Source organism: Sinocyclocheilus grahami, unplaced genomic scaffold, assembly GCF_001515645.1.
Source record: "Sinocyclocheilus grahami isolate Dianchi unplaced genomic scaffold, SAMN03320097.WGS_v1.1 scaffold202.1, whole genome shotgun sequence".
NCBI classification, from domain to species: domain Eukaryota; kingdom Metazoa; phylum Chordata; class Actinopteri; order Cypriniformes; family Cyprinidae; genus Sinocyclocheilus; species Sinocyclocheilus grahami.
This window is the reverse complement of record NW_015505381.1, coordinates 1455992-1469924: the sequence shown is the minus strand read 5'-3', so window position 1 is coordinate 1469924 and position 13933 is coordinate 1455992. Positions and strand designations below refer to the sequence as shown.

The 13933-nt window shown below is 33.1% G+C and overlaps 1 protein-coding gene across 1 annotated transcript in view; it reads right to left on the bottom strand.

Annotated features, from left to right (window-relative positions):
- LOC107595430 (regulating synaptic membrane exocytosis protein 4) overlaps nt 1–13933 on the bottom strand; it is a 34980-nt gene that overhangs the window by 1401 nt on the left and 19646 nt on the right. Inside the window, exons 2-5 of the mRNA XM_016285833.1 lie at nt 11683–11821; nt 4112–4224; nt 2352–2453; nt 1924–2063 (exon numbers count right to left, since the gene is read on the bottom strand). Of these exons, the coding sequence (XP_016141319.1) occupies nt 1924–2063; nt 2352–2453; nt 4112–4224; nt 11683–11821 (494 nt within the window). The remainder of the gene's footprint in view (nt 1–1923; nt 2064–2351; nt 2454–4111; nt 4225–11682; nt 11822–13933) is intronic.

The window sequence follows — 13933 nt, the reverse complement described above, 5'->3', positions numbered from 1 at the left end:
ATTCATAAATTCATAAATAGTTGGTTCCATTAATCCAGATTAATCTAATTGCATTTGTCAATTTTAAATTTATCATAGTTCATAATGATTTTTTTGCTAGTTCTATTAATATGGATAAAATATCACAATTTGAAATGTATATATTCCTTGTAACTTCATAAATTCATAATTGTCTATTTTGAACTTACCATAATTCTTCATAATGTTTTTTGTTAATTCCATTCATCTGGGTGAATCACATAATTTGAAATGCATTTGTGACCCTGGACCACAAAACCAGTCATAAGGGTCAATTTTTTGATAAGCTTTCCATTGGTTTGTTAGGAGGACAATATTTGGTCGAGATACAACTATTTGAAAATCTGGAATCTGAGGGTGCAAAAAAAAAATGATTGAGAAAACCGAAATATTGAGAAAACCGCCTTTAGATGAAGTTCTTAGCAATGCATATTATTAAGCAAAAATTAAGTTTTGATATATTTACGGTAGGAAATGTACAAAATATCTTCATGTAACATGATCTTTACTTAATATCCTAATGATTTTTGGCATAAAAGAAAAATCAATAATTTTGACCCATACAATGTTTTTTTTTGGCTATTGCTACAAATATACCCCAGCGACTTAAGACTGCTTTTGTGCTGCAGAGTCGCATACAATTCTTGTAATTAATAAATTCCTGATTCAAAATTTTGAATTCATCATAATTCATAATGCTGTTGTTATCCTCATAATTCATAAATTCACAAAACTCAATTTTTTAATTTAGCGTAATTCAATGATTTTTTTTATTTTATTATTATTATTTCCGTTTCATTAGTCTGGGCGAATCTCATGTCCAGATCACTCCAAAATGTAAATAAATTATATTTTGCAGAAAGAAAATAAATCAAATTTTTGAAAAAGCTTCAAATCCAGCACAACAAATTCTTTCAAGGTGCATAATTCGTTTACAATTAAAATAGTACATCATATTTTTTCTTAATTAAAGTAAAAGAAATTCAGTGTTTTTGTATTACAGTTATGAGAATTAGGGGGAAATGTGCATTGTGTAATGTGTAAATAATATTACATTTTATTTGTATTTTTTGTGACGTAATATGACGTGTACAATCTTGACAGATTTTGTGTGTTTCATCCATCTTGCAGCACAAACTGAATAATTAGAATTTCCAAATATGATAATGAACGCGTCAACATTTTTGAAGAATAACTTAGCCTAGATCAATCAGAAAGTTCCCTGAGATTCATTACATAATAATGACGGATGTTTGGATGGAGGACGCCGTACATCAGAGAATAAACACATGCAAATGATGTTTTTCCCGCCACCTGATGTTCCTGAACATCCTGCAGTCTGTTCTAACCTTTAATGTTTGTTGTGACAGGCTTTCATAAATGTTGTCCTTAGAAAAATGTCTAATTCGGAGAGATATGAAATGTTACCCCCTATTCCTTCAGTGCTGCTAAAAATAAAGTGTTCACTGCAATGCTGTTTCTTCGCCAGTTCTCTCTGCAGTGGAACTAAATGATCATTCACTGACATCACGTCACCTACAGAGAAATTACACTAAATTGGAAAAGACGTGGGTAAACTTTGCCGTAAATTAGAGCCTATTTTCTTTGTCATTTAAATAACCAACCAGACAGATGCATCTGAAGTGCTTGACACCTTAATGTTAAATGCATTAAGAAATTCAAGTACTCTAGCGTTAGTTTGCTGGTTCGATGCAGATTTATAAGGCAAGCAACACTATTTCTATTGCTCATACTTGCTAAACAACCCCTAATGCTAAATATTTAAGCACTTGGAAATTTTTTGCTTGGTGAACAATAAAATGTAAGTCCCTCTGATGCATCCTCTGGTGGAGTTTTGCACAAGTAACCCTCATTTTCTTCATAAAAGGTAAAAATCGAGTTTACCTGTACAACCTTTCCCTGTGGGCTCTCTGAAAAAACAAGGAGTTGATTGTAAAGGGGATCTAATGATTTCCGGACAGACTTCGTCTTCTTTTTGGCAATGCAGATGCCATTTTCCAGAAGGTAGACTTTAATGTAGGCCGCTGAAAGGGAAGGAAACAAAAAAAAATCAATAATTCAAACAGCATCCTTGAAATCCACAAGATATTGAAAGCCACTTTGAAGAGCCACTGATTTAGACGTCTCTTTTCAATTTTCTCTAACACACATGCTCGCTTTTGGATAATGAATGCTCAGATAAGAATAGGAAAACAATCGAAGAGAAACGTGTGTATTTGAGAACCAGTCTAAACATCTGCAGTCAGTTTTGTGCTCTGGCTAAATGAATCTAATCGCTATCAGGCTCATCACTCTGTCTGATGAAGAATCACCTGGAGGGCCCTTAGATCCAGGCTTCATGATGAGTCCTCGAGCCTGAATGATCTCCACCTCCAGCTGTCCGTTTCTCTCCATCAGACCGATCTCAACATCTCCTGCAGACATTAATACCCACGTTAACGAGCGTCAAGTGACACGTGGGTGAGTGACATTATTTTTTCCTTTTTTAATAGCATTGTGTTGATCTATGTTGGTAATAAGGTTCCCTTTGTTAACATTAGATAACTACATTAGCTAACATGAACTAATAATGAACAACTAATAATAATATATTTACTAATACATTATTGAAATCAAATGTTGTATCTGTTAATATTTAATGGACCTGAGCTAACATAACCTATAAATGAATCGTATTTTATATTAATATGAATAAATACTGTAACAAATGTATTGTTCATTGTTTTGTTAATGCGTTAACTAATGTTAACTAATGAGACTTTTATGTAAAGTGTTAACAATATTTTAATGACCATATTTTCTCTGCAGTCTTATTTAATGTTGTTTCAATAATAATATATTTACTAATACATTATTGAAATCAAATGTTGTATCTGTTAATATTTAATGGACCTGAGCTAACATAACCTATAAATGAATCGTATTTTATATTAATATGAATAAATACTGTAACAAATGTATTGTTCATTGTTTTGTTAATGCGTTAACTAATGTTAACTAATGAGACTTTTTATGTAAAGTGTTAACAATATTTTAATGACCATATTTTCTCTGCAGTCTTATTTAATGTTGTTTTATTGATTATATAAACTGACGGTTCAAGTTCTGGGTGCTGATTGGTCATTTTGGTTAAACAGCCACCATATAAACATGTTCTGTTGTTATTTACATGTCAGGGACTTTAATATAACAGAAACATACTCTAACAAAATTGATAATCATAATTATTAAAAATGTCTATCTTTTATGTCACGTTTCTTTTTATATTAAAGTATCAAAAGTATCACGTATCAAAATAGAATCTCTTTTCATGCATTCTAATTTCCACTATTTTATTGAATATTTTGTCATACAAACGGAAAATTACCGACCACTTGTTGAACAACATAAAAAGGTGTCAAGCTCTATCACTGTAGTTGCATATACATATCTAAAAAGATACGTATCTAGTCGTAAAATTCTAAACAATATTTAAAGCAAAAAGACAGAGGCACAGTATAAGACTAATGTTTATTTATTTAGTGTTGTATGATTGAATAAACTATTAACTTAAGAACTGTTGATTTTAGTCAACATATATGTCAAAGTATTACATATTAGCCTATAAAACATATTTTGACAGTATATATCAAATTAATTTAATACATTAAAATACAGTAAAATAGGAACTATTCATATATTAATATAATAGAATTAGTAAGTATACATATTATATCTATAGTATATAATTATTCTATTCTAGAATCTCCAATACTAATCACAATATCAACATATTATGAACTATAGGGCAAGAAATAGAGGCAAAAATAGAAACATAGAGAAGTACAATAATAATAATAATCAGCATTTTTAATCATTTTTTCTTTTATACATGTTTTTTTTATTCTTTGTCAAGGACTTTCCATCACTTACACATCTAAAAATATGCATAATTTCCTTGATCATTTAACACAATAAAATACAAAATGTGTATTTTTAAATGGCTAACCTTTATGTGCATAAAAGAAAAGGACAAATTATAGCCTGCTCACTTGTACTACACTAACATGTGGTGATGTATAAGTGCACTCACCCATTGAAGTTGTAGCTAGTGTCTGTCTGCCCACAAACTGAGCAGGTCCCATCCCATCCAGAAAGTCACTAAACTGGGCGTCTGATGCCAAACACATTCCACTGTAGTTCAGACTAAAGGGAAGAAAACGGGGCAGTGTTACTGTGGAAGTGAATTCATTTTATTCATACACTTTATTGAGTGCTGTATTTTGTCTGCTGGGTGGAACATACAGTGCTGTATTAACAATGTTGAGGATGTTTTGTGTACATATATTTCATTGTTTTGAGCACAGACAGCTGTGTTGCTTGTCATGGCTTTGAAGATTGACATTAGATGAACATGTATGACACATATTATGAAGGTTTCCTTTATTCTGCGATGGCTCGAGTGATAATGGCATGACTCTGTGATGGGATGGGATCGATGGGCGGAAGGCACTTCTCTTTTATGTAATGAAGATAGACAGCCTTTCAGCTTTGATAGTGCCGAGTGCTCCGCATATAATCACACTGCTTTCCTGCTCTATGGGCAGATTTGAGACGTATGCGGCCAAACATTCATCACTTCAGTGTACTGTATGTGTTTCCAGGAGATGAGCCGCATGCTCCGTGTCATTTTCACCCTCATGACCTCTTGAAATAGGAGGTCTGGCCTTCATCTAATAGCACAACAGTGACTGTCCACTTTTTCATCAGCCTTCCGGAATTATTTTTCAGATTCATTTTCTCCCCCTAAAACATCTTCAGTAAAGAATTCTAAGCCTTAAACTAAACCAACAATACCTTAATATTCCTAATTATATTATATTATATTATATTATATTAAAAGTAAAATAGCCATGTACCTGCTTGTCTCACTTAGGAAGCAATACTCCTTTATCAACCTCTTATTTTTTCTTTTTATACATAATTTCTTTTTTACTCTTTAGCTAGATGATCTTAAGGAAATTGACTTAATTTTAGCTATCTACACAGGTGAAGAATCCCATATTGCTTATCATAGATTTTTCACTTTTTTTCAGCAAACAGAAGGTAGCCACTTGTGCTCGGATGAGATTAATTAGGTCTAATTTAGTATTTTTTTTGTAACGAGATCCATTTTAGATACAGAAACAGATGGTGATGAAAAAAGTGTGTTTTCCTTTTGCAAGCAAAAAAAAAGGGGGCCAAAGAGATCAAAGTGGTGCGTGTTTGAGCAAACGTAACCACCCCGACATAAGGTGTTTTTACATTCTTGCTGTTTTGACCGACCAATGGCAGATGAGGTGAGTGTTCAGGAAACCTGTTCGAAAATAGTCATTAGTTTTGACACATTTCTTCTTTATTAATAGGCCTACATATTTTTATTTTTATTTTAAAAAGCTACCCTTGGCGCTCGTTCTCTTGCTCTCCTTTCAAACCGTCTCTCCCTCCTTTCTCCATTCCCATTCCTGTGTGTGTGTTCTCAATAATCCTCCACACTAATGTGGACGGATTCATAATTAATTTTCTTTCTGCGGTTTGACCTCGATTCTCTCCAGCGCCCCTCCACCCATTCCCGGCTCGGTCTCTTTCGCTTGCCGTCTCCGCACAGGTTTATTTTAAAAATGCTTTTGGGAGGGTCTAGACGATCCTGATGCCTAATAGTCAGACCAGGCATCCCAAGAGGTGCCATTTTCATCGCCGCCTCGTTCTTTTGCTCGTTTTGCACGCCATCCTGTCTCTTTGTCCCACGTCAATATCTAGTTCATCATTTAGTCTCGCCTGGTGTCTCTATCCGCTCGTCTCTGTGTTCTTCAAGGAACAGTCATCATTTACTCTCAAGATATCATTCCAAAGCCTTTTGGAACACAGACGGAGAATCGTCACACAGTCCATGTAACCACATTAGAATCAGAAAAGTGGTCCATACAACTTATTTCCAAGTCTTTTCAAAATTGTTCAGTTTAAATATGAAAAAAAATTATTTTACTTGAATAAGATATTATTAAGACTTGTTTTCAAAGAACGCATCTCTTTTTTTTTACGTGATTTGAATAGCAATGTTGAAAAGAGGACTTAATATTTTATGCAGCGTTGCATATTTAGTAAATTTAGCTTGTTTTGAAGATACCTGTACACTACTGTCAATATATACACTACAGTCTAATACTTTTATTCAGCAAGAGTGCATTAAAATGATCAAAAATGACAGTAAAGTCATTTATAATGTTAAAAAGGTTTATATTTTCAAATTTAATTATTTAATTTTTCATAGTAATCCTGAAAAAAGTATATTAAGCATTCAAACAGAAAAAAGTTATTTTGAATTATAATAAAACTTCATAATTATAATAATAATACTGTTTTTATTGTATTTTTTCTTCTAATAAATTAAGCCTTGAGATGTTCAGAAACATTCAAACATCTTACCGACCCCAAACGGTAGTGTATTTACTGGAAAATGAGACAAATAAAGGCTAATTAAGAAATAAAAATAGAAAATATATAAATAGAAAAATAAAAAATAGAAAATAACCACACACACACATATTATTATTATTATTATTATTTATATTTTTACCAAACTTTTTTAAAGCACAATTTGAACTAAAAAAGCACAATGTGTGATACCATTGTTGTCCGAATTTATTGCTGATTTAAAATGTGTTATTGAAACGAAATCTTGACATATTGTAAGTTCTGATTTTCCTATTCAAGTAGACAGGAGCTGTACTTGAATGAAAAATAGCTGCTGAAAGATGGCAGCCAAGCGAACAGATTTTGAAAACAACTTTCTGTCCATCTGTTCGTCTCACAAAGTTATATCATATGGCTTCAGAAGACTAGGAAAAAGGCACACGAGTCAGAGTACTTTTAAGGTCTTTTGCTGTGTATTTTTTTCATTATTAGGACCAAAATCTGACAGCTGTGGTCACAAGCTGCATGACGTTTTTCTTCAAAACATCTCTGTTTGTGTTCCACAGAAGAATGACGGTTGGGTTTGAGGGTGAGTAGATGATGCCAGAACGTTCATTTTTGAACAAACTATTCCTTTCACCCTCTTCCTCTCTCGCATGTGACATTTCATCATTCTATCTGGCAAAAACGGAGAGTCATTATTAGTCACTGGCCCTGCGTGCACTGGCGTCAGCAGTAAACACACACGCATTACTACAAACGCTTCGGAGAGTGACAAATACACCTATCACCGCTCCACATATTACACGCCACATTCTTGATGTCACTCGAATAAACATTTGTCTGTGTTATGTGTTAATCATGGCGTCTCAGCGCACTGCTCTCAATTGCTTTATATATCACTGTCTCCGTGCTGTTCTTCTGGCGCTCTGGTATTCATTGCATGCAAACATTTTAAACAGATGCTCCGTTCCTGCATGCAAGTACAAGAGTTATTGTTTTCTGGAAAAAGTGAAAGGTATGTGGGAAATGTTTATGCATCTGAAATAGAGTGCAGACTTATTTTTTAAATGTGGTGGTATTTTAGTATCAGTGAGATACTGTTATAGTTTTTAGCAATATTTTGAATTAGTTTTTATCATTTTCAGTGTTTTTGTCTATCTCTCTATATAGTTTTTATTCAAATATATAATTATATATTAAATATACATCATTTTTTATTTTATGTTAGTATATCAAGTTAAACTAAAGGAAAATGAGAGATGTTGCTTTGGCTGCTAGTTGAAATAAAATAAGTTTAAGGAGTTTTTTATTTTATTTATTTAATTTGATGTGATTTTTTTTTTATGGTTTTAATTTTAGTTAACTATAATAACCCTAAATGAAGATAATCTGATGTTCAATTATATTTCTATCTCTCAGATTTTTATCCGATCTATTTGAGAATTTATTGAATATCGATCTCAACATTTTAATTTTCCCCAAAAAGTATTTGGACACTCAATGTATGAATTTCATTGTATATGAAAAAGCATTGACAGAACATTCATGCAAATCATTTCACAAACAGAAGTTTGTTAGGTTTTAAATAAAAAATCAGCAGATATACTGTTTGTATACTTTTTGGATGTCAAATGTCAAACCCGTGGTGATTTTTTGCTAGGAAACCTGTGTGAACTTGAGGGCATTTTGCACTCGTATTTACGTCACTGCATTTCAGTTTCTGGCTGTTTAAAAAAAAAATGCATCAAAAATGATTTTATTCAGGACATTTAATATGATTATATTTTTGGTCCATGCACCATGAGCAGTTCTGCTTTTGGAGTTATAATTAGGGCATTAAATTGTTGCTTTCTAGGGCATTTTGACAGGTCCATTACATAAATCTCACTAATGTGACCTCTTTCGCACTTCTTGCTCCCCAAATAAGACATTTTTATTGACAAAAGTAGGAGCTGTGGAGGTCAGAGATGCAAGAGATTCAGATTGCTGGAAGAGTATCAGAGAAAGTGCATCAGATGCATACTACTATTTCGCAAAAGCACCTATAAAACCACCGTAAAAATATCTATGCTTCTATATCTGCACAACAGCTGCAGCAAGATGATGCTTTCTGCTTACTTTAGAAAATGTATTGATCTTTGTAAGATTTGCAATAGACTATAAATTGAATTTAAATGTAAGGTTTTGTAAGAGACAACTGCAAAGAAATACTGCTCTGTAATGTTTTTATATTTTTTATTTTTTATGTTTTAATAATGATTTTTGCAAGTTTTAAGCCCCAATATTTTTTAATATACACTTCATAATATTTTATAACTTTTTATATAATGTTTAGTCTTAGTTTTTAATGTTTTAATAATGCTCCTTGTAATGCTTTGTAACGTTTTAATATTTTTTAATTGTTTTATAGCTTTTTGATACAGCTGTTTGATTTGATAACATTTGACGTTTTTAAAGGCAAAAAGCCCCAAGGCAATTTACAAACAATATCTAATGGAAACAGATAAAATAAACACTAGATACTGAATACATATTAGAGAAACTTCTGTAGAAGCAAAAAACAAAAAAGCCACTGCATTAACTCAGCCTTGCTCTATGACTTTCCATCACAGTTGTTTGTCAAAGCCCAGAATGACAGTGAGTGTTTATGTAAAATATGTTTTACTCTGTTATGCATTCATGAGATGCATAAGATGCAATGTAATATGGTCAAATATCCTCAGCAGTGGCAGCCAAAACTGTAATCCCCATGCTCCATAAACTACGCAGTAATCCCGCTGAATTGGGCTGGATTTTAGGAAGAGCATCCAACTATATTACGTAAGGTTTGCAGGGAATTTTTGTCTGTTTGTGAATTTCTAATGGAGCGCTGGGTATTGGACAAAGAGTTTGAGGGGAAATTTATGCAGAATACACCGCGGTCAAGCATAACATATCGTTATAATTATGCAACCGAACATATCGTTTTGAAGTGAATTACAAGCACATTTCAGAAGTTTTTGTCATTAATGAGTGGTTCTTATTTTAATGGTTTTGTCTGAAAATTCTTCATAAATCTATTTAAAGTTTATATCATCTTGCATCCTCTCTTAAGGTTTCTATTTTAGCTCTTGGCAACTGCAAAAGTATCCCGATACATATTGTCTTCATTTTAAATCAAATATCTATTGTTCGTATTATCATGTTTTGTATAAAATGTGTACTTGTGCAATAAAATAAATGCCACTTTCTTTGATATTTTATTATTTAATGCAATGACATTCATGCATGTCCAAATAGTTTTGAGCCGCAGTATGTCTAATGGTTGATAATTCATTAAAAAAAATAGTTTGCTCAATGAAAAAGAGCATTATTATTATTTTACTTTAATTAAAATATTGTGCAACTTGGCAAAATAGTTTTGAGCCGCAGTATGTCTAATGGTTGATAATTCATTAAAAAAAAATAGTTTGCTCAATGAAAAAGAGCATTATTATTATTTTACTTTAATTAAAATATTGTGCAACTTGGCCACTAGCTGAAATAAAATGCATTTAAATGTATTTATATGTTTTCTAATGTTATTTTCAGTGAACGGGAATGTTTTTATGGTTTTAGTTTTAGATGATGATAATAGCCCTGGTTCAAACAAGCCCAAACCAGCAAATATCTTCTCCATTTATGTATCCAAACCTGTGCAAAACTTTCTGGCACATTGGAATTAAAGCTAAACAGCTTTTGTCCTCCACAGAGCTAAAATAAGACTACATCACGCAAAACTCAAAACCTGTAGCTTTGATGTGTCACTCCAGACAGTGTCCAGGTCTGAAATGAGTTTACAGTACATCAACACAGAAGGTCTGAACTCTGGATTTCATTCAGAAATGGAGCCAGCAGAGAAAAGGTTTATTACTGAGAAGAGGGGTTTATATTATTGGTTATGTAACTTATGGGAATATCTATAGAAGCAACACTTATTGCTAGATATAAGATATAAGCACAATCTCCTGAGAGTTATTGGATGAGCGTCCCTGTTTCTAGAGAAATGTAATGCAGTAACACTAAGGGCTATGTATCCCAAACCAATAAAATGGGAATGTGAGACCTGTGATTCCTGTATAACAGTGATTCACAACCAAGTAGATTCCAGATTTTAACGTTGCTTCGTTAAACTGGTAAAACTGAAACTATGATTTTTAAATAAATAATATTAAGGCTGTCAAAAGATAGAAAAATATCTTTTGTTTTTTTTGTAGCTTTCGTAGGAAGAAAGCAAGAAAAAAAAGAGAAAGAAAGATTTGTCTGGATGAAACATGTAACTGAATATATCCAAAGGCTGTGTACAGAGGTAGATTTCTAAAGCTCTTTTCTCATCTCACACTTTTCCACAATGTAATATAACACTCTTTCCTATATTTGTCCCACCCAATCAAACTGATAACAAACGGAATAACAGATTCTATATGTGTTAGGCTTCTTCAGTTTGAGAGGAAGCAGCAAGTATTGATTTTTGAACATTTAAAGTGAGTCATCATTGTGATAAGGGTTGTTTTTATAATATTAGTGAATGGGTGCCGTCAAAACAGCTGTTAAAACATCACAATAATCCACAAGTAATCCACACCACTCCAGTCCATCAATTAACATCTCATGATGTGAAAAGGTGCGTGTTTGTAAAAAGCAAATCCATTATTAAGATGTTCATCACTTCAAACCAACCATATCCATAATATTGCTTTCTCCAGTGAAAAAGTTGTCTTATCAGAATTAGGAGTGAAATACGCACAGATCCGTTTAAAACGGTCCTAATCATATGTCCTAAAAATATGTCAGTGGATTTTGATCTGAGAGGACAACAGGGGATGGACTTTTTCACTGGAGGAAGCGTTATTATGGATTATGGACCCAGAGGACAGACGTGGTTGTGTTTTAACTATAGATTAGTTTCTTACAAACATGCCGCTTTTGGCTTCACGAGATGTTAATTAATGGACTGGAGTGGTGTGGATTACTTGTGATGTTTTTATCAGTTGTTTGGACTCTCATTCTGACGGCACCCATTCACTGCAGAGTATCCATTGGTGGATCCATTAAATTTCTCCAAATCTGTTCTAGTGAAGAAATAAACGCATCTACATCTTGGAAGCAATTTTTTTTTTTAATTTTTGGGTGAACTATTCCTTTAAAAGAAATGTAGTATTTTGAAAAGTACTGATTTATAATACTCACTTTCCCTCCGAGCCATAACTGTTCATACTGTCCTCGATGGACTCGTGGCTCGCCTGCCGGACCGTACGGCTGGGCATCTCTACGGCCAGCCCGGTCTCTGTACTCCTCTGAATGCCCTTTAACCTGCGGCCCTCTGGGTCTGAAACAAAGAAAGATAGGTTCACCAAACCAACATTTCAGTCATAAGATGTTTGCTAGGTGGTTCTTATTGGAACCAAATCTCTTAGTCCCTCCTTCAGTATAATTTTGTGGGAATGTTTATTGTCCAGTGCATAAAAATGGTGTATCGTGATCACACGTCTTCATAAGTCGCATGATTTTAGATATCATGTCTGTAGTGCTGTGTGTGGGATGGGTTATTGTGAAATATCCATGTTATTCTTGTATTTCTGTCTGAGCAGCAAAGGCACTGGAAAAAGCAAGTTATATCAAATACTCTCCATATCAGACTGAATAAAAATGTTGTGATAACGTTGCCGCCAGGTAGAGCACTGGTTGTATTAAAAATAAATCCTTTGATAAATATAATCTTCTTGTATAATTCAAGTATGTAGTGGTGCCTTATTGAACTCAGAAGGCTTAGAGAACATTCACAAAGCCTGGACTTTTCCTAGTAAAGTTGAAGGGGATCAGCCGCAGACTGATCGCTTTACTAGCCCATGACCTTATGAATATATTTCTATTCAGAGAATGAGTTTCCGAGTCATTTCAAAGCTGAATGTCATCTCATAATTGTTTTGGTACTCATTTTTTGCATGCACTTTATAGTCAACATAATGTTCACAACCCATTTTACTTTCTTTCTGAGAGGAAAATATATATACTGTATTTACTAACGTTCAAAATAACTGCTCACCAAGGCTGCAGTTATTTAATAAAAATACAGTAAAAATAATATAGTGAAATATTATTGCAATTTAAAATAACTTCTTTCTAGTTGAATATATTTTAAAAAGTAATTTATTCCTGTAATTAAAAAACTCCCGTCTTCATTGTCACATGATCCTTCAGAAATCATTCTAATATGCTGATTTGCTGCTCAAGAAACATTTATGATTATTATCAGTTTTTGTGGGGGGGAAAAAATCAAAAATTTTTGATGAATCAAAAGTTTAGAAAACAGCATTTATTTGAAATAGAAACATTTTATAACAATATAAATGTCACTTTTGATCAATTTAATGTGTCCTTGCTGGCTAAAAGTATTAATTTCTTTCAGAGACTTTGGAATTATAGTATATTTTGTATTCTTTTTAAAATCAAATTTACTATTAATATTTTTAATATATTAAGTCACCACTGATTTCATGTTGATTTTAAATCTTCATTGAACAAAAACATTTTTATTTTTCATTGATCATCAAATTATTTCTATTTTCCAATGACTAATTAATACATATTTTCATTTCAAATTCAGTTTTTTTTTTTTTTTATATATATATAATGCCACAACAAGGGAGATTGATACATATTTTTTTTTTTTTGTCATTTCTGAAAACTGCATGTTATCTGCTGAAATGTGTTTGATCCACATGAAAAGCACACACTCTGCAGTGATGGGAGAGCAGCCATTTTCATAGCTTTCTCCTGACCGTGAAGCACATGACCTAGTTAGGCCATTCCTAAAAATACATTCCTCTTTTGTCTGTTCCTGCATTTCTGGTGCGCTCGGCACATGCTAACTAGCATGTCAGTGTAACCTTCCAAAACAGAACATCATGTATCAGGAAATGCATTAGAAATGCCAGGGTTGCTATGGGAGACAAGAGCAGTGTGCTTCACTTCATCTCTCTCTTTAGCCTTTTTATGTTCGGCAAACATGCCTGAAAAAGTGATTTCACCTTTTCACAAAAACAACACAAAACAACACAAAACAGCCAAATCCCAGCAAAACTTGATTTTTACATGTGCCTTTGGGTGGTCTAACGAGTGTTGGCACGTTTTGATTGGTTGTTAACATGCTGCTGTGTGGTTTCTTGGGAGTTGTTTGGTGGTTTCAAGTGAGTTATGAGCAGGCTACGGTAACAAAGTATTTTTACTTCATTTCTAGCCTACTTAAAGGGTTAGTTCACCCAAAAATGAAAATTACTCGTAAGACCGTTCATCTTCGGAACACAAATTAAGATATTTTTGATGAATTCTGAGAGCTCTCTGACCCTCCCATAGACAGCAATGTAATTACCACGATCAAGGTCCAGAAACGTAGCAAGGAGATCGATAAAATAATCCATGTGACATCAGGGGTTCAACC